This window comes from Notolepis coatsorum (assembly GCF_963971535.1).
Source record: "Notolepis coatsorum genome assembly, chromosome: 12".
Classification (NCBI taxonomy): Eukaryota; Metazoa; Chordata; class Actinopteri; order Aulopiformes; family Paralepididae; genus Notolepis; species Notolepis coatsorum.
This window is the reverse complement of record NC_140176.1, coordinates 82,003,027-82,029,394: the sequence shown is the minus strand read 5'-3', so window position 1 is coordinate 82,029,394 and position 26,368 is coordinate 82,003,027. Positions and strand designations below refer to the sequence as shown.

General features: G+C 43.3%; 1 protein-coding gene across 4 annotated transcripts in view; it reads right to left on the bottom strand.

The window, feature by feature from the left end:
* Nucleotides 1-26,368, bottom strand: part of ncoa2 (nuclear receptor coactivator 2) — a 236,939-nt gene that overhangs the window by 26,135 nt on the left and 184,436 nt on the right. For 2 of the 4 annotated variants that reach the window (XM_084326053.1, XM_084326055.1), the window contains exons 12-15: nt 14,373-14,574; nt 8,418-8,672; nt 7,487-7,687; nt 5,772-5,904 (exon numbers count right to left, since the gene is read on the bottom strand). In XM_084326053.1, coding sequence (XP_084182179.1) covers nt 5,772-5,904; nt 7,487-7,687; nt 8,418-8,672; nt 14,373-14,574 — 791 coding nt within the window. The remainder of the gene's footprint in view (nt 1-5,771; nt 5,905-7,486; nt 7,688-8,417; nt 8,673-14,372; nt 14,575-26,368) is intronic. The other 2 variants (XM_084326054.1, XM_084326056.1) reach the window with 1 other exon arrangement.

Below are 26,368 nucleotides of genomic sequence, written 5' to 3'. Positions count from 1 at the left end.
ATTGCAAATAGAATAAATTGCTGTTGATATTTCTGGTAAACTAATCGACTAATCAATAGAAAATAATCGACAGATTAATCGATAACAAAATAATCATTAGTTGCAGCCCTACAATAAAGCACGAAGCCTCCCTCCACTGTCAGATCTTATTCACTAAAGCAGGAGACCTCCCTCCACTGTCAGATCTTATACACTAAAGCAGGTCTCCCTCCACTGTCAGATCTTATACACTAAAGCAGGAGACCTCCCTCCACTGTCAGATCTTATACACTAAAGCAGGAGACCTCCCTCCACTGTCAGATCTTATACACTAAAGCAGGAGACCTCCCTCCACTGTCAGATCTTATACACTAAAGCAGGAGACCTCCCTCCACTGTCAGATCTTATACACTAAAGCAGGAGACCTCCCTCCACTGTCAGATCTTATTCACTAAAGCAGGAGACCTCCCTCCACCGTCAGATCTTATACACTAAAGCAGGAGGTCTCCCTCCACTGTCAGATCTTATACACTAAAGCAGGAGACCTCCCTCCACCGTCAGATCTTATACACTAAAGCAGGAGACCTCCCTCCACTGTCAGATCTTATACACTAAAGCAGGAGACCTCCCTCCACTGTCAGATCTTATACACTAAAGCAGGAGACCTCCCTCCACTGTCAGATCTTATACACTAAAGCAGGTCTCCCTCCACGGTCAGATCTTATACACTAAAGCAGGAGACCTCCCTCCACCGTCAGATCTTATACACTAAAGCAGGAGACCTCCCTCCACTGTCAGATCTTATTCACTAAAGCAGGAGACCTCCCTCCACTGTCAGATCTTATACACTAAAGCAGGAGACCTCCCTCCACTGTCAGATCTTATACACTAAAGCAGGTCTCCCTCCACTGTCAGATCTTATACACTAAAGCAGGAGACCTCCCTCCACTGTCAGATCTTATACACTAAAGCAGGTCTCCCTCCACTGTCAGATCTTATACACTAAAGCAGGAGGTCTCCCTCCACTGTCAGATCTTATACACTAAAGCAGGAGACCTCCCTCCTCTGTCAGATCTTATTCACTAAAGCAGGAGACCTCCCTCCACTGTCAGATCTTATACACTAAAGCAGGAGACCTCCCTCCTCTGTCAGATCTTATACACTAAAGCAGGAGACCTCCCTCCACTGTCAGATCTTATTCACTAAAGCAGGAGACCTCCCTCCACGGTCAGATCTTATACACTAAAGCAGGAGACCTCCCTACAGTGTCAGATCTTATACACTAAAACAGGACGTCTCCCTCCACTGTCAGATCTTATACACTAAAGCAGGAGACCTCCCTACAGTGTCAGATCTTATACACTAAAACAGGACGTCTCCCTCCACTGTCAGATCTTATACACTAAAGCAGGAGACCTCCCTCCACTGTCAGATCTTATACACTAAAGCAGGAGACCTCCCTCCACGGTCAGATCTTATACACTAAAGCAGGAGACCTCCCTCCACTGTCAGATCTTATACACTAAAGCAGGAGACCTCCCTCCACTGTCAGATCTTATACACTAAAGCAGGAGACCTCCCTCCACTGTCAGATCTTATACACTAAAGCAGGAGACCTCCCTCCACTGTCAGATCTTATACACTAAAGCAGGAGACCTCCCTCCACTGTCAGATCTTATACACTAAAGCAGGAGACCTCCCTCCACTGTCAGATCTTATACACTAAAGCAGGAGACCTCCCTCCACTGTCAGATCTTATACACTAAAGCAGGAGACCTCCCTCCACTGTCAGATCTTATACACTAAAGCAGGAGACCTCCCTCCACTGTCAGATCTTATTCACTAAAGCAGGAGACCTCCCTCCACGGTCAGATCTTATACACTAAAGCAGGAGACCTCCCTCCACTGTCAGATCTTATACACTAAAGCAGGAGACCTCCCTCCACTGTCAGATCTTATACACTAAAGCAGGAGACCTCCCTCCACTGTCAGATCTTATACACTAAAGCAGGAGGTCTCCCTCCACCGTCAGATCTTATACACTAAAGCAGGAGACCTCCCTCCACTGTCAGATCTTATTCACTAAAGCAGGAGACCTCCCTCCACCGTCAGATCTTATACACTAAAGCAGGAGGTCTCCCTCCACTGTCAGATCTTATACACTAAAGCAGGAGACCTCCCTCCACCGTCAGATCTTATACACTAAAGCAGGAGACCTCCCTCCACTGTCAGATCTTATACACTAAAGCAGGAGACCTCCCTCCACTGTCAGATCTTATACACTAAAGCAGGAGACCTCCCTCCACTGTCAGATCTTATACACTAAAGCAGGTCTCCCTCCACGGTCAGATCTTATACACTAAAGCAGGAGACCTCCCTCCACCGTCAGATCTTATACACTAAAGCAGGAGACCTCCCTCCACTGTCAGATCTTATTCACTAAAGCAGGAGACCTCCCTCCACTGTCAGATCTTATACACTAAAGCAGGAGACCTCCCTCCACTGTCAGATCTTATACACTAAAGCAGGTCTCCCTCCACTGTCAGATCTTATACACTAAAGCAGGAGACCTCCCTCCACTGTCAGATCTTATACACTAAAGCAGGAGGTCTCCCTCCACTGTCAGATCTTATACACTAAAGCAGGAGGTCTCCCTCCACTGTCAGATCTTATACACTAAAGCAGGAGACCTCCCTCCTCTGTCAGATCTTATTCACTAAAGCAGGAGACCTCCCTCCACTGTCAGATCTTATACACTAAAGCAGGAGACCTCCCTCCACTGTCAGATCTTATACACTAAAGCAGCAGGTCTCCCTCCACTGTCAGATCTTATACACTAAAGCAGGACGCCTCCCTCCACTGTCAGATCTTATACACTAAAGCAGGAGACCTCCCTCCACTGTCAGATCTTATTCACTAAAGCAGGAGACCTCCCTCCACTGTCAGATCTTATACACTAAAGCAGGTCTCCCTCCACTGTCAGATCTTATACACTAAAGCAGGAGACCTCCCTCCACTGTCAGATCTTATACACTAAAGCAGGAGACCTCCCTCCACTGTCAGATCTTATACACTAAAGCAGGAGGTCTCCCTCCACTGTCAGATCTTATACACTAAAGCAGGAGACCTCCCTCCTCTGTCAGATCTTATACACTAAAGCAGGAGACCTCCCTCCACTGTCAGATCTTATTCACTAAAGCAGGAGACCTCCCTCCACGGTCAGATATTATACACTAAAGCAGGAGACCTCCCTACAGTGTCAGATCTTATACACTAAAACAGGACGTCTCGCTCCACTGTCAGATCTTATACACTAAAGCAGGAGACCTCCCTACAGTGTCAGATCTTATACACTAAAACAGGACGTCTCCCTCCACTGTCAGATCTTATACACTAAAGCAGGAGACCTCCCTCCACGGTCAGATCTTATACACTAAAGCAGGAGACCTCCCTCCACTGTCAGATCTTATACACTAAAGCAGGAGACCTACCTCCACTGTCAGATCTTATACACTAAAGCAGGAGACCTCTCTCCACCGTCAGATCTTATTCACTAAAGCAGGAGACCTCCCTCCACGGTCAGATCTTATACACTAAAGCAGGAGACCTCCCTCCACTGTCAGATCTTATACACTAAAGCAGGAGACCTCCCTCCACCGTCAGATCTTATACACTAAAGCAGGAGACCTCCCTCCACTGTCAGATCTTATACACTAAAGCAGGAGGTCTCCCTCCACTGTCAGATCTTATACACTAAAGCAGGAGGTCTCCCTCCTGTCCCGACTCCTGAGTTACTCTGGGACTTTTTCTAGGAGCCATTTCCCAACATTCACCTTGAAACTACACAGGTTCGAGCCCCGTTTGATGGTCAAAGGCAACTCATTCCACTCCTGTGTGAGCAAAGACGTGCCATTTGGCTGGACTGACTAATTTGTGACAAATCAGAAAAAGAAAAAGAAAGGACCTTCAAAACGTGGTCTCTCTTTCAGAGTCTAATAAAACTGTACATCAAATCGTTGCCGAGAATATTCAGACGGATTAGAATCAATCGTCTAGCCTCTGAATGTCGAACTAAATTTAATCAAAACGTCAGCCAATTCACTCTCGAAAAAGGAAAACAAGAGTGCTGTTCACTCTTGGGACTCATCTCCTTGAGAATCTGCTTAACCTAATCTACCTAACCACTTCATCCGTGTAACACAATAACTTCTGGAGAGGAAGTCACGTTCTTACCAGGACTGTCAAAATTAAAGTGCACATTTTCTTTTACTAATTTGAAACCCTTAACATGTTAACATTCTTTAATAAATAAATAAAAGCAATTAATCGCATTAGCCTTCTTGACCCACACTGCGCCCCATAACATTGCCAGCCAGCTGCGGAAGTGTGTTTACGTTCCTGATAACTCTGACATGCAAACCTTTGGATTAAAACAAGTTGTATAAACGATGCAACGATGAACAGTCTCTACAAGTATTAGGAACACAGGTGAAGCTACGCTGTTGGAGAAGCTAGATAGTGACTTATTATACTGTGAGTTCCTCCAGCCTGAGGAGTGGCCAGTAATAGCAACACCTCCCCTGTCCCCTGTGAACGCCAACCCACATATCCAACCAAAACAATTTAAACAAAGTGCAAAAGGCCGCTGTTTGACAGCGTCACAGATTGTACCTTTAAACCCTAGACAGGTAGGCAGGGCCGTTTCTAGCTTTTTGGGAGCCCTATGCAAAGTGTTGTTTGGGGTCCCCTATTTTGTGAAACTATGATGGGGGGATTCCAAAGCCTTTAACACATTCTGTGCCATGCCTCTTCCGGGCGACGGCTATGCGAGGTCACCCATAAACTAATGGAGTCCGTCACCTTGTTTGTAGAGCTATAACTATATTCTATATTATAGCTATGGATACAATACTATAGTCATTTGACACAGAGTTTCTTCCGGTCAACATGCAAAAAATAAATAATTTTTCCATCCATACGTTCCGGTTTTATACCGTGGTGAATATGAGTGTTATTTCGTAATGATCCGGGCCAATTCCTGAGAGGCTGGTTATAAGCCGCAACGTGTATTATACTAAATCCATTGGCGTTTTGTCCCTACACACGCTACAATTAAAAAATCAAATGCATATGATAGGTATTATGTTCCATCATGAATGCATGAAAGGGTGTGGGGGGGGTCGTTTTTCGATGCTTTGATCGTCACCAACGGAATACGTTATGGACTAGCGTTACACACATATGCTCGGATCGCAATGAAAACATTCTTGGATCAACGCAAGATTGATATCATATAGCCCTTACCTTGACTAGGATGTACCCCGAAAAAAATATTCCAATGATCTGATCGCCTTTCCAAATATTGGTGTCGATCGTGTCACCAACATAATCCGCCATACATCATCCGTCTGGAGAATTTGACGCTCCTCAAGCCAATCGGGACAACCGCTCCCCTTGCCCGACATGGAAAAGTCCACCGGACCAATATAATGGCGCACATTTTTGTCAGTAAGCTACTTAAGTATATATATATATTCTTTTATAAATAAACACCCACTTGCGGTCATAAGCAGTAGCCTATCGTTTAAAGCTTTTAAGCTGATGATTTGTTACATCCCTACATATATATATATATATATATATATATATATATATACAGTATTGAGTGAATAAAAAAAATATAATAATAAAAAAAAGTATGGCATTTTCGGGGGCCCTATGCAACCGCATATGGCAAGAAGGTAGGTTTATATTTTCTGCTCTCAGAAGGCTCTACAGATGAAGCAGCCCACCTGTTCTGGTTGACAAACGGCGGCTGGTCGATGGGCATCATGCTGTCCGGCCAGGGGGCCGTCTGGTTGGGAGGAGCCTGCTGCTGCTGGGAGAACTGGTGAGCGGCCATGCCCATGTCCATACCTGACTGGGCTGAAGGCAGGAGGAGGAGGAGGAGGAGGAGGAGGAGGAGGAGGAGGAGGAGGAGGAGGAGGAGGAGGAGGAGGAGGAGGAGGGAGAAGAGGAGGAGGAGGAAGAGCATAAGGAGGAAGAAGAAGAGAAGGAGGAAGAGGACACATTTATGAGGTTGAAATATTCCAGGTGACTCTTGGCATGTTAAAACATGAACATGATGTGTTCATCGTCTCTCTACTTAAAGGGGAACTATCTTATAAATGGCCTTTTTGAGTGTTTAGCATTGTTTCCTAGCTACGGTATGTGAACTTATATTAATATGATCTATGTCTCAAAATTCTCATATTGGCGCATTCTTCCAATTCTCCTCTCACAATATTCACCCTCACTGAACTGAGTCATTTGAAAATGTGCCTATATGTGATGTCATAAAGACACCGCTGCATGTTAATGTTCAGGCGGGGCCGACGGTGCACAGTGGTTTAGGAGCCCAGGCTCAAAACAGCTCGAGATCTTGAGGTAGAAAAATGCTGTTTTTGAGGACTTGATTAGAAATACAAAACAATGAATAAAAATATATATATATATATTACAGAGGTGTTCCATAGACTCACAGGAATTGTGTAAAAGTGCCCAAATAGTGAAAGAAATAGTAAAATAGTTCCCCTTTAACATTTAAATCAAATCAAACACAATGTTTCAATTGTCAGGAGGAGTGAAATAAATCACAACTCATAGGAAAACAGTTCAACTTTTATAATTCTGTGCTGCAGTTCAGGAGACCTGATAAAAATAACGTACAGATTGTACTCTGTACTTGTAATTAATAGCAACAATACATTTAATATAATCTAATATTAGTCATTTTTATTTTTGAAGAGGATATTTTTATATGGACAAAATGTTCACATCAAGGGGAGCCCACTAGGTGGGACATCCTACCTTAGTAAAAGATTACCTTAGATAAGGTTTTCTATCAAGTAAAGTAACAATTAAGAAAAGGGACTGGTAAGCTGAAAACTAGGCAGGAATAACAAGCACAGAAATTCTGGTGTGTTTGGTAACCCCTGCTGACCACCAGGTGGCAGCATTTACAACTTTATGTCACACTGTTACTGAGCTAAGATGTTGTTGTTCATTATACTCCAAGCGGTTCAAGGTCTACTGTAGCTGGTGGAGGCAGAACTGATCCAATGAGATACTGACATAAAAAAAAATAAAAAAATACATCTGCATTCAGCCGGTCTGTATTCAATAGCTATGAAACGATAGCTTCAGGCTGGTCAAAAACTCGCTCTTTGATAAGTGCTGGCTAGTGGAGCCAGGCTTTATTGAGTCAATATGAAAATGTGTACGACGCTTTCATCTGGTCTCTGTGCTGAAATACTGGGGAGGAGAATAAAGATAAGAGTCTGTACACCAGACTATGCTCTTTATCGTGGACATTTAATGGTCGATGATATAGGTAGTGTGACACTTTAAGTGTGTATGCTCATCTGTTATCTAGTATGTTTCTGTCCAGCACATCCCCCTTTATTTGTTTGGATATGCATGCTTTTTATACACGTTTTATTGAACCTTGTGAACCAGTGCTTCTCACCATTGGCCATCATCGGGGACTGAAGCATCTGTCGGGGCCCCGGCTGGCTGTTGGGCCTCATAGGGGCGCCGTTGGGCCCCATGCGGGCCTGCATGGGCCCCTGTTGCCCGGGGCCCGGAGCTCCCGGAGGGGGGGCCGAGGCCGAGCCGACCCAGCCCTCCTGCTGCATGCCGGGCCGCTGGCCGCCAGCACCCATGAGCCCTGGGACCAGACAACAGAGAGAGAGAAGAGAGGGTGAATTATCTTCATTTGGACTAAAAGGAAGCAAAGGAAACTATTTGCAGAGTACTACATTTACATATACCAGGAATGTATCCTCTGAATTGAACCCATCCCAACTATTTAGGAGCAGTGGGCAGGGACAGACTCCAGTTCTAATGCCAGTGCCTTGCTCACTGGAACTGACAGGAGCCTGTACCTACTATCTAGCATGCATGTCTTCTATGGTGTGGGAGCAAACCCACAGGGAGAACATGAAGCCCTGCAGAGAAAAACCTCCTGGCAGGGTTTGAAGGACCTTCTTGCTGTTCTAACTAGGGATGCACCGATCCGATATTGGTATCGGTATCGGCCGCCGATATCAGTAAAATAGCTGGATCGGGTATCGGTAAAAATATATATATATATATCGGATATTTCTTATTTTTATTTATTTTTTATAAATAAGAAATAACCATTCAGTACATTTATATCTGTGTTAATTTGTTACATTTAGTTTCACTAAGTTAGGAAAGTAATGTTTTAAGTCAAGCCTGATGTTGCCTTGCACAAAAGAATGATACAGTTTATTAATTGAATGAATGAAGTTTATTTTCTGTCTTCGTTTCAAAAACACACTTGTGATAGTTCCTCTAGTCAAGAAACTATGAGTGAAATTATAAACCGTTACCGAATACATAAAACCAGGTGCCAATCAATCTGCTTTGCCCACCTGCATTCACCATGCCGGCCTGGTTGGCCATCATGCCTTGGTTTCCCAGCATGCCTTGCTGCTGCTGCTGCTGTTGTTGTTGTTGTTGTTGTTGTTGTTGTTGTTGTTGTTGTTGTTGCATGAGTGCATATGGACTGGTGGCTCTCATGGGGTACTGCGGTCCTGACTGCTGCTGGGGGGACATGTTCATGTCCAGAGAGACACTCCTCACCGGCAGTCCTCTGCCTGGCTGGCCGGGCCGCACGCCCCCGAAGTCTGAGGGTGGAGACGGAGAGCATAGCGTGAACACAGTGTAGCAGTGTAGGGACGGCTAGTGTGACGTCACAAATTACTTCTGTGTCCACTAGCATGTTTAGTCTAATGCGGCCAATGTAAACAGCAATGGCTACAGCCCAGGAACCGGTCACCCTTTTTACTGTGACATCCTACTTCGCTGACTTCTCAAAGACTGTGAAAAAGGGTCTCAACTTGTAGTATAACCATAAAAAATAAAAATAAAAGAAACGGGGGTATACCTCTATAAGTTATATATTTGATACCGATAGTTTTCTCTTGTGAAATAATGAATATTTGAACTCTATAAGTCCTCCTCCAAGTATTAATCATGTTAAATAGCCTGAGAAGAGAAAATAAAATGCATTATTTGCAGTCAAAGTTCACCATTGTGTCTGGTGTCTGACCATGTAGGGGAGGTTGCCAATATGTATCCCTCCATTTAGGGGCTAGGAACCAAAAAAGGTTTAAAAACACTGGTATATAGAACAAGATAAGACACTTTACAATACTAGTAAATCTAGAAACTAATGTTCCCATAGTTATGTAAACTGAAGGTGGGTGCAGAGCTATGACTGCATGTTTTTGTATTCCATAAATACCTACCTGTTGTGTCTGTGTGTATGACTGCATGTATGGGGGTCTGGTGTATGATGGGGAGGGGGGGGGGGGGGGGGTCTGGTATAATGTGCAAATATGCGTGCAAAGGATGGCTTGGACCCTTAAAGCCCAACATGTTAAACTGACTGGATGACTGATTTAGATAATCTGGATTCTATCTTCTAAGATTAAAAATAGATTCCTGCAGTACAAAAAGCTTTCCCCTCCCCATTTAGTTTACTATATCAGAACTATAAACCATTAGCTTGTTAAATCCAGCAGATTTCCAAGATCAGCCGTGCAGAAAGACAGACACAACATACACGCTTTGTAACACAAAGGTTAATAGCAATGTTGCTTTGTGTTGATATGAGAAATATATCAACACAATTTTTTTAATAATTTGGTGTCTTGTAAACAAGTCACAGTGGAAACAGTAATATCACACCTTTCCAGTGTTTTACCTACTCTACCACTGCACAGAAACCAATGGTTTACAGGCAGCCATGTTGGAAGAGCGACAACTACACACAAACATTCTGTGCAAGGCCTCTATTGCCTAGAGAATCGTGATGAATCAAGAATAGATTTTAAAATCAAATTGTGACCCAAGAATCAAAATGGAAAGAGTCCATGACCCCTATTGCTGCGACCGGAGACGGTTCAGTGAGTATCTGTGAGCAATGAGCACGCAGCAGCACTCTCCCCTGAAGCATCACTAGGTGAACTAGCCCTCTGTTCCCTGCTGTACTTTAACTAGAGCCTCACTAGGTAAACTAGCCCTCTGTTCCCCTCTGTACTTTAACTAGAGCCTCACTAGGTAAACTAGCCCTCTGTTCCCTCTGTACTTTAACTAGAGCCTCACTAGGTAAACTAGCCCTCTGTTCCCTCTGTACTTTAACTAGAGCCTCACTAGGTAAACTATCCCTCTGTTCCCCTCTGTACTTTAACTAGAGCCTCACTAGGTAAACTAGCCCTCTGTTCCCTGCTGTACTTTAACTAGAGCCTCACTAGGTAAACTAGCCCTCTGTTCCCTGCTGTACTTTAACTAGAGCCTCACTAGGTAAACTAGCCCTCTGTTCCCCTCTGTACTTTAACTAGAGCCTCACTAGGTAAACTATCCCTCTGTTCCCTCTGTACTTTAACTAGAGCCTCACTAGGTAAACTAGCCCTCTGTTCCCTCTGTACTTTAACTAGAGCCTCACTAGGTAAACTATCCCTCTGTTCCCCTCTGTACTTTAACTAGAGCCTCACTAGGTAAACTAGCCCTCTGTTCCCTGCTGTACTTTAACTAGAGCCTCACTAGGTAAACTAGCCCTCTGTTCCCTGCTGTACTTTAACTAGAGCCTCACTAGGTAAACTCGCCCTCTGTTCCCTGCTGTACTTTAACTAGAGCCTCACTAGGTAAACTAGCCCTCTGTACTTTAACTAGAGCCTCACTAGGTAAACTAGCCCTCTGTACTTTAACTAGAGCCTCACTAGGTAAACTAGCCCTCTGTTCCCCTCTGTACTTTAACTAGAGCCTCACTAGGTAAACTAGCCTTCTGTTCCCTCTGTACTTTAACTAGAGCCTCACTAGGTAAACTATCCCTCTGTTCCCCTCTGTACTTTAACTAGAGCCTCACTAGGTAAACTATCCCTCTGTTCCCCTCTGTACTTTAACTAGAGCCTCACTAGGTAAACTACCCCTCTGCCTTGGATGGGGATGTGGTAGGGATCGATGTGTGGGGTGTTTGGGGGACTGACTGTTCCGGGGGGGTTCACATGCCTTCGAGCAACAATGTACTTATTTTATGCCTATTATTATTACTATTATTATTCTGTCAATTCAGTGTGCTGATTTTATGCCGTATGTTCATTTTATACTAATTGCTGTGGGGCACTCTGGACTGCGGTCCATGTGTGGGAAAAAAAAGTACTATATAGATAGTTATTAATATTTATTATTATAGTGTAGAAATGTGTGGATTGAAATGTCTGTAAAGTCTTGACGACATTGAAAATGAGGGTGACCTCAATTGTCTTTGAGAATACATAAAGGTTTGAATTGAATTGTTCCCTGCTGTACTTGAACTAGAGCAGCCATTGCTATGCTTCCAGAAATGTTTCTATAATGTTCCCATGGCTCGTACAGAACTGGGAAAAACAGCTTTCTCCTATTATGCACCGTGGGCATGGAATATAGTGTTTTATACAAGATCAACTGAGGAGTGTAAATGATTTTTGAGATGCCATGTTTCTCTGCCGGCTGTTTGTCTATGCCTGGGTCTTCTAATATATCATGATGTGCTCCGTCCTTGTGTCCATGACTGTATTGTAGGGGTGGGGGAAAAAAATCGATACGTAGTAGTATCACGATACTTTGCGTGGCGATACTGTATCGATACAGGGACGCCAAGTATCAATATTTAATTATTCATAATTTTTTATATTTTTTTATAAGGAAGTTGCATTGTTCATTTCAATACCTGTAATAGTACAGTAGTCCACACACACATGGAATATGACTGTAATACAAACAGTTCAGTTTGTCAGGTACATGCAACACAGATTACAGTGTCTGTCTGCTTGAGAAAATACCATGTTCTGCAATAAAAATTATTGAAGTGAGATGAACAGACTGAACTTTATTTTATTAGATAAAACATGTTGACAAAGTTTTACTTTGCAGTTGAAAAAAGGTAATAAATAAAATTTGAGCAAACAAAAAAAAAAAATATATATATATATCGCAATATTTTCAGCGTATCGCAATATATTTAGTATTGCGATAGTATCGTATCGCAAGTATCGCGATAGTATTGTATCGTGAGGTCTCTGGCGATTCCCACCCCTACTGTATTGTGCCCTGTATCCCTATCATATGTTCTACTATATGTGCTTTTGTTTGTGTTTTTATTCTAATGTTATTTATCTCGCTTTTATTCCGTTTGTATTGCTAACCCTTTTTTACACAGGATTTGAGCCTGTACCTTCTGGCAGGGGGACTCCCAATGGAAATGTGCCAAAAATTGGGTGCATTTACGTTTAAAAAATGTGTTATTAATGTACGGTGTCCCGTTCCCCTTGAAGAAATAAAGTAAACCTAAACCTAAGCCAGTGTGCCCTCTTCACTGTGGAGCACCCTTCATGTAGATGTGGACATCCAGGTTCAAGGCCATGTCCTCAAACTCTAGCTTTGGGGAGAGAGTCGCGCATGTTGACAAATATTGACTGAATGAACAGGACTGGCCAGAATGACAGGACAGGACCCCTTGCACTGAGGAAAACCCGTATAACAGCCTGTGGATTTGCAGAGTGTGAATGTGATATATATAGTCTTTAACGATGAACACAACACAACACTTCTTTAGATAATGATCTTTATTATCTTTGGATGATTACGTTTGAAAACTCTATATGGCTCTTTGTCTGAAGTACTCAAATATTGATTGGGAACAGGAATAACATATCCCTGAAGTGGGTGATATTCCCTTCATAATTGTCCTGCCCCCTAGTGGTTGACCTCGCTGCACACTCTGCCCCGCCCCAATCTGTGATGTCAGAGTACCTCTATCTAGGGTTAAGCAATTAATCGAGTTTCAATTTTAATTATGATTTAGGCTTCCGATGTTCATGAAAACAAGATAATGGAGATAATTATTATTGTGCCGCATGCCGTGCTGCTCTCATTTGGTCTCGTGTTGTAAAACAAATTCAGTCGTCGACATAATGTTCTCAAATCAATGAGTAATCGTGTTTAATAAATCGTGATTTCAATATCAATCAAAATAATCGTGATTATGATTTTTGCCATAATGGAGCAGCCCAACCCCTTCTCCTAGACTGACTTCGATAGCACCTCCACAGAGGCAGTCTAACATCACCACAGAGGCAGTCTGACATCACCACAGAGGCAGTCTGACATCACCACAGAGGCAGTCTGACATCACCGATGGGGTGGGGCTGACTGTGCAGCATGGTGAAAATATCAACAACTAGGAGGCAGCGAAATGAGCGTGTGTTTTGTTTTGTGCTGGAGGTGCCCAGGACCAGGCTAAAAACCAGGGGAGACAGAGCCTTCGCTGCTGCAGCCCCTCGGCTCTGGAACAGCCTCCCCCCACATCAGATCTGCCCAGAGCCTAGAGGCCTTTAAACCGCCGCTTAAAAACACACTTTTTTCCCTGGCCTTTGACCAGAGTTAGCCTGCCATCTGTACACTACGTTTGCTGTTACTCTGGACTTTTTATCTATTTTCCTTGTCTCTTTTATATTGCACCTTGCTCCTGTTTTCTTAGTGTACTATACCTTTTTCTGTAATTTTGTGCATTTTATTTGTTACTGCATTGTATGTGTTTTTTATCGTGTCCTACCTGTAAAGCACTTTGGCTGGCTTTTAGTCATTGTAAATGTGCTATATAAATAAAGCTGATTTGACTTGACTTAATTAGACTTAACCCTTTCACTGCCACACTACAGAAGGTTAACCCTTTACTTTTTTTTATCCACTTTTTCTCCTCCTGTTTTTCTATGATTTTCTCCCATCCCAATTTAGTCGTTATGCCAATTCCCCCCTCCCCTTCCTGGCCGTTGCGCGCATGTGCCCCCCACTGGTCGGTCTAGGGAGTCCTGAAGTCTAACAGATGCTTCCTCCGTCACATAGGAGACAGCCAGGAACCTCTTTTCACCTGCCAGCGCGGACTCTCATTGGTGAGGTGTAACGTGTGGGAGGCTCACACTACCCTCACCATCTCCCTTCTTTGCTGTGCAGGCGCCCTGACCGACCTGTAGGAGTCACTGTTTACAACGACCAGAATACCACCCCACCGGCTTCCCTCCCGCTGACTGCCAATCGTATCAGTATGACGGCCGGCCAAGCCGGAGGCAACGCTGACAGCCGGATTCGATACCGGTGTCTCTTGCGTTGGTGACGAGCGCTTAGACCGGTGTGTCACCCGGTAGTGTGATAGTAAAGAGTTAACCTTCTGTAGTGTGGCAGTGAAAGGGTTAATCCTTTGTCGCGTGGCAGTGAAAGGGTTAACCTTCCGTGTATTGTCGCAGTGTTGGTAGTGTGGCAGTGAAAGGGTTAGGTGTGGGACTCACTGGCGGGGCCCATGCCTGGCCTGATGGCCCTGTGCTGCTGCTGCTGTTGGGCCGCCAGGCCCGGGTTGGTCTCTGACATCTGCAGGATGTCGTTGATGATGTTCTGCTTATCCAGGGCGCTGGGCAGCGAGACGGGCCGCGGCTCACAGAACAGCGGCTGGGCGCTCTGCAGGTCGTTCAGAATATCATCCAGCTCCGATGACTAGATGAGGAGAGAGAGAGGAGAGGCGTGTGAGAAAACGTATATAAAAAAGCAACAAAAGACACACCAATTGTAGACAAATAGGCCATCATTCATAAAAAGGAAATAGGCTGATGTGCAACACACATCACACACACTCATAATATACAAACAAATGACACATCATTATGGGTAGAAATGGGATTGCTATTGTCGGTGTAAACAAGCGCAGTTAGTTGGGGCGGTTTCCTTTATCTGGGAGATGAGGGAGAACAGCAGACATGGTGGTGCGGTTGATAATACAGATGCAACTCTCTCCTGAAATGGACCACTTGCCACCAGAATCTAGGCCACACTTCACATTGACTTATCTTATCAGCCCACCACCACAGCACCTCTCCGCTGCAGCTTCACCATGTGGCCCACCGTGGGTACCCGTTAAAGCCCACATCCGGGATTTCTTTATGGACTGGGGGGATTTATTCACATAGGAGATGGAAATAAACCTTTTTTTCTCCTTTTTAAAAAATGATATACTGCAGCAGTTAGGGCTGCAGCGATGAGCCGTCGTCGGCGATGACGTCGACCATGACATTTTGCATATTCATTTTAATTTTTTTATCCACTTTTTCTCCTCCCGTTTTTCTGAATTTTTTCTCCCATCCCAATTTAGTCGTTATGCCAATTCCCCCCTCTCCTTCCTGGTCATTGCGCGCATGTGCCCACCACTGGTCGGTCCAGGGAGCCCTGAAGTCTATCAGATACTTCCTCCGATACATAGGAGACAGCCAGCAGCCTCTTTTCACCTGACAGCGAGGACTCTCATTGGTGAAGTGTAACACGTGGGAGGATCACACTACCTTACCCAGTTCTTTCCCTCGCTGTGCAGGCGCCCTGACCGACCTGTAGGAGTCGCTGTTTACCAGAATACCACCCACCGGCTTCCCACCCGCTGACACTGCCAATTGTGTCAGTATGACGACCGCCCAAGCCGGAGGTACCGCTGACAGCCGGATTCGATACCAGTGTCGCATTGCATCGTTACTTATGTGCCGATAACAAAATAATTGTTAGTTGCAGCCCTACAGTATATCATTTTACTCCAGTATCCATATTCATAAACATGACAGACATAAAAACAAAATACAGCGATTACAAACATTATGGGAAATGTGCTTACTAGGGCTGTCTTAAATACTTCGAAGCTTCGTTCGATGGGCATGGGATTCGAATATGAAAATAAAATTCGATTATTAAAAAAAAAAAAAAAATTATTATGATTTTTTTCTTTTTTTTGGGTGCAAAATCAACTCTGCCTCTCTTTGTTAACTACAACAAGCAATGCTGTTTGTTATTTAAGATGAGGTCGGACTCGGCACTGACAGATTTGTGTTCATTGTGCTGCTTTTATAAAGCCTCAAATGACGGCTTACAATATTTCATGAAAGCAAAGTGTTTTGTTTGTCTAAGATTTAAAAAGGTCTAAACTTTACAGCACTGACAAAGTTGAACAAAGTGCCTGTACAAGTCCCACAACATAAAAATATATATATATAAATTTAAAAAATAAAAATAAAAAAAGAATAATAATTTCCGAAGCTTCGAATTAAAATCGAATCTCGGCCCTGAAGCTTCGAATTCCAAAAGAAATATAGGAAATTGGTATCCATGTATTTTCTCTGGAGAAGACTATAAGCATATTGTCCCATAATGTCGGTGTGTCCCTTTAAGTCTAATAGCGTTCAGTAGAAACTAAACAGATGGGATCCATGCTCTGAATCTGTACTGGTGGTGAAGTGCAGGCGGTTATTGTTGTGTCTCTTCAGTCATAACAGAAAACATATGCAGCTACAGTCCAGTCTGCTGTGTGTAACCCGGGTGAACAGAGTGAGGTGACTGGGGCTTTCGCTCCATGCCAACACCCCCCCCCCTACTGTAAACAACAGCGCTGGAGACTTCCCCCCCCCTCCGCTACGGCCACAGGCTGCAGTCACGTAGCGCCAGCCAGGCCCTGGAACCGGATCACAGCACCAGGCTCTGTTTTCACTGCTCAGCCTCCTCTGCTGCTGCTCAGACTCATTGTAATGGAATGGAGCGTCGGTCTATATATTACACAGAAATATAATCAACATTTATTCTACTGATCACAGGGCTTCAGGGCAAAGAAAGAGAAGAGGTGGGGGGGGGGGTGGGGGGGGGCGACGACAGAGGATAAATAAGTTGTACCGTCTGTGAGTCGCCACCAGAGGGCAGCACACAATGTATCCCCTGCCACGATTCAGCAGCACACTAAGGCACAAGCAGATGGAAACACAACACTGCTTTTACCCACGTTAGCCATATCAAGTATGTAAACTGTTAAACAAACACCAGCATACAGCAACAGTGGACCTTCCGATGTCAGTAACAAGAGCTTAATACTGATTTGCACACACAACAGATTTGCCCATACTACACTCTTACAGTACATTGTTGCTATTTTTTATTATTATTGTACGCATTATGCTGGTAATTTTGAATATATTCCTAATTATTATAAAATATGTTTTAAGACTTATTGATTTATGTTTTGCACTACTTGTTGTTGCTGTTGCTTCATTCCTCTGCAGTGTAAAAAGAGGGACGTGACAAAATAAACTTGAACCATAATCTTCCCAAGTATGTCAGTGGTAAGATGATAGATGGGCATTATTAGTATTTCATTGCACACATCTTGATCACAAACAACAGGTGACTGATTAAATAGTAGGTGATTATCATTAAATGACAAGCATGGCCAATGGGCTGTGGCATTGAGCCATACTGCATGACAAAACACGTTGTGAGAATATTATGAATACTGTTGCAAAAAAAGGAGGTAGGGACCGCACTCGGAATATCGTTGTTTTTATTTTCAAGTTGTTAAAGGGCACAAAACGTTTTCAGCCATCCGGCCTTCATCAGTGTGCAAATGACAAATGTGACAAACACAACTTAAATAGGCTGTACTTGACAACAGGTGGGAACAACATTTTAACGAAATGAGTCATAAAATTAATGACCTCAAGTGCATAGGTCTAGAGATGGTTTTTCTTAATAGAAGGGGTGGCAACCATGAACAACTGCTTTTACAACGGGAATGTGTATGGATTCATCGGCTCAAATCTATGTATCCAGTTGGGATGAATGAAGAGTTCAATTTGACTCCATTCCTTTAGCGATCATAAGTTATCTACTGTATAAACAAAAACTAGTACACTGATTAATGAACGGTCTTACAACCTGATACCCCCAATGTACTGTGTTTTTGTTCTATACAGAGTTGTAAATTATATATTGTATATTGTATTGACATCGGCTCAAATCGATGTATTCCATCTGGGATGAATGAAGAGTCCAGTTTGGCTCCATTCCTGTAGATGCTATCCTAAGTTATCTACTATATGAGCTCCATTTATTTAGGTACCATCCTAAGTTATCTACTGTATGAGAGAAAAAAACTAGTACACGGTTTAATGAACGGTTTAACAACCTGATGCACCCCAATGTACTGTCTTTTTTATTCCATACAGGTCTGAAAATATTGTAATATGTATCAATTTGTTGTTTTCATACAATGCCATCATACACATTTATGTGATATTGTGATATCTACTTGTCAATCTAGCCCTGCTACTAATCATGACGTCAACCTAGCCTGTTAACTGATTGCCGATTGTTCCCACCTGTTGTCAAGTACAGCCTATTTAAGTCGTGTTTGTCACATTTGTCATTTGCACACTGATGAAGGCCGGATGGCTGAAAACTAGGGATGCTCGATATTGGCTTTTTTACCGATACCGATATTCCGATATTGTCCAACTCTTAATTTCGATACCGATACCGATATCAACCGATACCGATATATGCAGGGTTTCCCCCCAAAAAAACTGAATAATTTCAGGTAATTAATAATTTCACTGGATGCATTCAAAATGCTTTCTAAATGTAAGCATTATCTGTGCAAAATATGATAATTAAAAAAGTAAAAATTAACATTACATATCTCTTGTTGTTGAATTAAACCAACATGCATACTTTTGACAATAAATAAAATAAGAATTGGTTCTTACTTGCTTGCCTGGGTAAATAAAGGTTAAATAAATGTAATTTTTTTTTTTTTTTTTTTTCCCCGATACCGATATTTTCCGATATCACATTTTACTGCCGATATCGGCCGATAATATCGGTCGGCCGATAATATCGGACATCCCTACTGAAAACGTTTTGTGCCCTTTAACAACTTGAAAATAAAAACAACGATATTCCGAGTGCGGTCCCTACCTCCTTTTTTTGCAACTTAATTAATGTTGGACTACGCACCTGTCTGAGCGCAGTGGTTACCCCCTTTTTCTACTAAAATATTATGAATACTGTCATTAACCTGAGAAAAACATGTGAACCCTAAATAAACTGAATAGTTTATTTTGTATTGATAATTATGCTAACTAGACGCAGGGCAAACCATTGACCATTTAACAAAACGTAGGCCTATTGCCCTTTTGACATGTAGCCTACATATTCATAATCATGAAAGTGTAGTGCTGAAGGATAGGAGTCTGAGGCGGGATGTCGAAAGACAACGCTAAACGTTTATTAAACATCAACTCAACGTCAACACTGTTTACTTGTTAGCTAACAGGAACTCGTTTGCCGATAGGAAAGTAACAAACAATATGGTCCGTGCAGAACCCTTATCCCCAACACATAGTTCCGTGGGTGAATTACATTGATCCACCACAAAAGATGAATTGTTTAAATGTATGTTTCTTTTTATTATTTTTTTTCTTTAAAAAAAGATTCCTAACAAACAAACAAATTATCTATATATAATACTCTAGCCTCTCCCATTCTATCACAGGGCAATCATGTCCTCCATTCTAGACACAAATGTTACCTACAGTACTAAAAGTCATTCACAAGGCTGTCCCCTCCCATATGGTTCCCCAGGCAAATCTGCCGGTCTCATCCGCACCCCCCACAAATTTGTCCTCCCACTTCTACTACCCCCACTGTAGAGGGAGCTCTCCCCACACAGCACCAGTGCCAGGCTCTACTCCCTTCTCCTGAACAAATCTTGTTACAATTGTTTAGAGAACAATTTTGTTTTATTTTAGTAGAATTTTGGTCAACCTGGGATTAACTGGCTGGCCCATCTTCCAGCTGCTAAGAGGTTAATAACCAGATAAAGAGATGTGGACCCTAACTTACTACATTCCTGATATCAGTCCCTCCAGGATTTCGCATTTGAGTATTTCTTTTGTGTGATTGTTGTGATCAAAACCATTGCAGTGTCTTTTTCCAAACATTGCAATTCGCAACGTTTATGTGGTAAAACTGTGGGAATCGGCAAGTCAAGGAAATAAATTATGTTGCTGTAATTACAACTCCATGAAATGATGTAGATGAAGAAATAGCAATACCTTGTCTTATAGGGTCTGCTGCCCTATTTTTTCCACTGAGCTGTAATTATAACACAACTAAATGAATGTGTGCAAAACTGTTTGAAGATGTGTGCGCGGATGTGCAAAATAAATAAAGTTAACCTTTAACACATTTGGTGCCAACAACGAGAAATCTCGTTGTTGGCCGCCATGGGTTGAGTGCCAATGACGAGATTTCTCGTTATTTAATCGTTATTTCTTTTATTAGCGATATCCATTCATTTTTCATCCATCCAGCCTCACGTTATCATTGGGAATGGCTCTGAGCTTGAAAAGGGCACATACCGCCCCCTATCGTCTCCCGGATGGTATTGCACCCATTGGAATGGAGTCGATGGGAATGCATCAGAAAAGAAAACCCTGGGGTCCACATTTTACTTCTGAGGCATGTAACCTGAGACTATTGCATCCACTGAGGGCACTGGAAGAAGCGTCGATTATGTGTTTCGGATTATAACGTTGGATCAATAAACACGATCGATATTTGAAATGGCGATCAGGAATTGGATTAATCATTTTGCAGAACATCTGATCTGAGGTAAGGACTTTATTTTACCAGTTTTGGGTTAATCAGAGGTTTTTTTCACAGCGTTCACAACGTGTCTCCTGTGTGTGTACAGTGTGTGCATAACGTTAGCGCCAGGCACAGCATAGATAATCGATTTTTCAGCCCGCTTCTCTAGCATGCATACGTACACAGATACTATCGATAATCTAGCGTTTATTTGAAAACGATTCATAAATCAGCCGGAAAATGACAACGTGTTGTGTGTATTCCAGTAAAGGGCTATTACTGCAGAATCTTTTTTTCTTTCTAGAAATCTCCAAAACTATACTCGTATTCAAAACGGTATAAAATGGAAATGTACTGATGAAAAAACAATCCGTTTCGTACATGTTGACTGCAAGCAAGTCATTGATAAGCGACGGGTGTATTAGACCCATAGCCATAATTTAAGATATAGTTTAAGCGTTCGCAAATGTGCTCGTCCTCTGATTGATTAGAGTGGTGGCAACCAAGCGATAATTCGTCATTCATCGTTGGCAACCAATGTGTTAATATTTCCTGGAGGGACTGACCAATGAAAGCGTAAAAAGAAGAGGTGCATCACGTAGCCTTGGCTTAGACCAGTGGTTCTCAAACTACGGGTCGCGACCCAAATTGGGGTCACGGGTAGGTGACAGCGCATTGGAAAGTAAAAAAAGATTTTAAAATAAAATATTTTTGAATTTTTTTATGTTCTGGCAACATATTTTGGCTAAATATGCCTTGTTGTGTATTGTATGTGTATTGATAACATAGTGCTGTAATTACATTTTCTAATAAATATGCATGATCAAGTTCAACAACTTTGTGTGCTTTTATTTTGATATTCCTTAATTCCACTTTGAAATTACACGATACCAAAAAAATTCCTAAATAAAATGGGGTCACGGTATGAAAAAGTTTGAGAACCCCTGGCTTAGACTAAAGTAGCCGGGCCTCCTTGGATTAAAGCCATATTATCCATGACTAAATACTCTTGCTGTTAGTTGTCATGCTCTTAAATAAGATCCTCTTCAGAACAAACACATGATGCATAAACTACACAGTAGCAGCAAATGGACAGCTGCTGTACACTACTGCGCTCTTATAAACAACACTACCATTACACAGGAGAGAGAGAGAGAGAGAGAGAGAGAGAGAGAGAGAGAGAGAGAGAGAGAGAGAGAGAGAGACAGACAGACAGAAAGGAGGGCAGAGCGAGGGAACAGAGAGATAGAGGGGAACAGAGAGAGAGGGGAACAGAGGGAGGGAACAGAGAGAGGGGCAGACAGAGAGAGGGAACAGAGAGGGGCAGAGAGAGGGAACAGAGAGAGGGGCAGAGAGAGAGGGAACAGAGAGAGAGGGAACAGAGAGAGGGGCAGAGAGATATATTGAGAGAGCAAGAGGGACAGAGGGGAAGAGAGAGCAAGAGAGAGAGCAGACCTAATGAGGTCAGGAATGATGTAATGCTCCTGTACGCTCTCAGATTGCTCACAGTGCCTCCTCCTCTCCACTTCTCTCTCCTCCTCTCTCTCTGCCACTATGGCTCCAATTTCTATCAATCTCTCATCTGTATGTGCCCCCCCTGCATCTCCTCTTCTCTCTGGGTCTTATTCCAATGCATGCATTCAGTTGTGCTACTACTTCTACTACTGCATTATACAGAATGCAAGAGGATTACAGTCACGGACACGTGACCCATGAACAGTCTGGGTTTCACCCACAGCGCCTCAACAGACAAACCTTAGAACTGCCCTCATTCATGTGCTGTTAGGTACAAGCACATCGCATACACTGGTAACAGAAATGTGACCAGGCACAGATAATAGGGTCATGTTCAAGCTTAATTTTTTTTTTTTTTTTTTTTACATTATATCAAAGTATTATTATAGAAAATAACTAAGCCATCACTTGTACAAGTCAAAGTCAGGCGGATACTTTTCAATCTATGTCTTATTAACAAAGTTGATAACACAATAGCCCATTTTTAGCTACAGAGCCTCAAAGGGGCTGTTGGCTGTTCTCTTAAGATGCATGCAGAACTACAAATACCCACTGGGCTTTGCGACCTACGCCCTCCGCGTGAATACTTTCGGCAGCCCACTTGTCCTTCCGCATTGCTCTGATTGGCCGAGCGCGCGCATGAGCCGCGACGCGCTCCTCAGCCAGGCAGGAATACTACGCTCAGCTTAACCCAATTTATACAAATGGAAGTATTGATTACGGCGTAACGAATCATTAAAAAAATATACGGTTAACTGGAATATGTTGTTTCTTTACACATATGTTGGATTATGTAATTGGTTTGTCATGACGTCTTATGCCGAGAAGCAGTAACACAACAGTGAACACATATTTAAGTACGACTGACAGATGCATTGCACTATGTGTTCACTGTTGTGTTACGCCTTCTCTGCATAAGCCCCATAATAAGACCGTCTCTGGCTTCGTCCAGCGGACACCAGAGCTCAGCGATGCCGCTCACGGCAGCATATTCTCCCCGCTGGCGATCGGAGCACGGAGGGTCGTGGACCCGCGCCGCAGCCGCGAAGCCGGCGATGCGATTTTTTATTGGTTTGTCATGACAAACGAATTACATAATCCAACATATGTGTAAGGAAACAACATATTCCAGTTAACCGTATAATTTTTTAATGATTCGTTACGCCGTAATCAATACTTCCATTTGTATAAATTGGGTTAAGCTGCGCGCGCTCGGCCAATCAGAGCAATGCGGAAGGACAAGTGGGCTGCCGAAAGTATTCACGCAACCCCTCCCCCACCTAACACATTTTGCAGGTGAGAGGCATTCACTGGTAGGGGGTAGGTGCTGTCAGGATTTAGGAGTTTGTTTTGCTAATAACTAATAAGACTATCGATAAAAGTATACTACAAACAGTATCTATAAATTCGACCATATCGGTTCACAAAATCCACGGTTCAGTTCGTATCACGGTTTTGGCATCGCGGTTTTCGGTTCGGTTCGGTATACGTTGTTTTTTATTAAAAAATTATTTAACACTCCAAAAATACCATACGTCAGCATAAAATATATAGCCTAAAAATAATCCAACTTTTCCGTTATTCAGTGACCGGTTAGAGCTAGGAGAGATTTTGGTACAGCAAGAGGGGAGCCATTGCTGATTTAAACATGCTTCTCATTTATTTAGTAAAAAAAAGGTTTACAGCAGTTTGCCTTAAATAATGTTTGGCACACAAAGACCGAACTGACTGAAAAATATAGGCTACATTTGTCAAAGTATTAACGTAGTGCAAAAAAAAACAAAATAATTAAACCTTTCTATTTTTGTGGCCACATTATAGACAAAGGCCATCCACATAAAGTATGCATAAATTATGCTGAACCAGCACTAGACTTTCGTTTCTTTAAAATAAACACAAAAAAACAATGTCAACAATGTTTAAATGCCCCGATTGTCAGTTCTTAACACAATCTGCACCGGAAACGAGTATACTCGTTATTGCCCACTGTTGTGAAGGATCAGATTAAACCGAATATATATATTTATTTATGGATATATATTTAATAGTATTTGTATATCGTTTGATATCCCTTGTATATTCCTTGTACATATACACTGAATATCCCTTTAGTCTACTAACAGCCCATAATAGTTTCATTCTCTCATTGGACAAGAACTTGGCGCCAGCAGCCAAGCCCCTTGGTTCAAGTTCAATCGTGCCGACGAACATGTCGTTACTAGCCCGGTTCCGCGTAGGAATACGTCTGGCGAAATACGAATGGTACTATTTGTTCACAGCGCATATATATATGGCGCAAGTAAAGTAGAACTTTCTTTTAGTCCCTTAGCCCTTAGTTCTTTACCCTCCAACCTAGTGGCAAGACGTTAAGCCTCACCCACGATACACGTGTGGTGCAGTATGGTCAACTTGGCCTCAGAATGGCATTGAGACATCGTGTGGATTAATAGTTGAATTGTCATAGTTTGGCACTATACCGTCGAGTGGGACGTATTTCTATTAAGTTAATAATAGTCTATTATGTATGGTGCATCGTTCGGTTAGAGTTATACAGTGAGTAGTACCCCCATCGTTTCCTCGCGTTATCTAGAGTCTTAACCAGGCTGGGCAGACCACGTGTGGTGCTTTCATCCGAGGAGTTCTGGGCTAGGACGAGTGGACCTGCACATTGGATTACCTTACCCGGACGACGGCGAGCCCTACACGGCTTGGATTATCTACTTGCTTTGGGTGCTTTGATTTATGCCATGGATAACAGCCAACACTGGTGAGTGTTGGAACTACCCCCCGAGAGGAGTCCAGGTGAGACGGCGCTCTACCCCGAGTGAGGTCGCCTCACGTCTCTTCGTTGTGGACCGGCAGCTACCGTCTACAAGAGGGCCCAACTGTATTCATCTGTGGACCAAGGTTCTGTGGGCACCGTGTTCAGCACTCTGAATTCTCCCAAGAAATCGTTGGCCAGATGGGATATCGCCGGCGGCTCTCCTAACCCCCCCCCCCCTACTGACTTACAACCAGCAGGACCCCCCTTTAGTATATCCAGCTATAATCATTAAGTACCATCGCTATAGTTCCCTAAAGAACCAGGTTGTATACTTGCTCCCTGCGTAACCAGAGATTGGACATTCAATGTTGATTTGCCTACGAATACTCATTTGCCTTACAAGTGCATTCAAATCATAAATGTCATTAAGTGAACGTTGTATATACCCTTTGCTATATATTAAATATTCGACTTATACATTTGTGTGGACTTGGTTTCATGGTGGGAAAGTGTTCATCATATCTATATCATGTACTGTGTGGCCAGTAGTTAAAGTACATAAAGCGGTAGTGGTTTAATGATACCATACTTATCAATAGTCAGGGAATTGTACCCCTCAGTTACAATTGGTCCTTCGAGCCGGAGGGTAACTAGTGTAATATTAATATAGTGTTATTAATATTGAAATGGCCTATGATGAACACTCCACGAAACGGTCCTCCTAACGTAGAACGCCCGCGGCGCAGACGACAGACACCTCAGTACTTAGAGGATTACGCTGTCAGTCAACTACCTAGCCTTCGACAAACGGTAAACGCGGTAAAAGTAGAAAGTAAAATTATGTCTGACCTTAACGACCAGGTTACCCCGACCACAGAGGCCCTAGTGGGTTCTAATGTAACTGACCAAGCTCACGGTGGGGACCAGGAGGGAGCTGACATGCCTTTACCCCCCGCCAATACCGAAGAAGTAGTCCCCGACCAGCCCCGGGAGGAAGACAACCCTACAGAGAGAGAACTCTGCACGGAACAAGATGAGGAGAGCGCCGAGGAGATAGAGCTCCAGGACTCCCCAACGAGTACAGCCAGGAGCGGCTCACCTCTACAACCGTCTTCCCCCAGCGAAGCGGAGAGGATGCTATCACAGGCATTCCTCGTCAGCCTGACAGCCTCTACCGAACGCGATCGACTCCAGGGTGAACGCGATCGACTTCAGGGTGAACGCGATCGACTCCAGACGCAGCAACGGAGCGAAGAAGAGCGCATACGCCTGGAGATGAGATGCCTTCAGACGGAAGAGAATATGGCAAGAGACCGAGCAGACACCCAGCGCGCCGCTGACGGTGCCCAAAGAGAGGCAGAGCGCGACCTCGCTCTCATCCAGCGCGAAACCGAGCGCGACAGACTACAGGGCGAGCGCGACAGACTACAAGCGCAGCTAATGGAGCAGCTGATCACCAAGGCAACACCCTCTCCCTCCGCCAGGGGTTCAAGGAACTGGTCGAGACAACAGTCAAGGGCAGCATCCCCTAACCGAGCAAGCGACCCTGAACTTGACCAA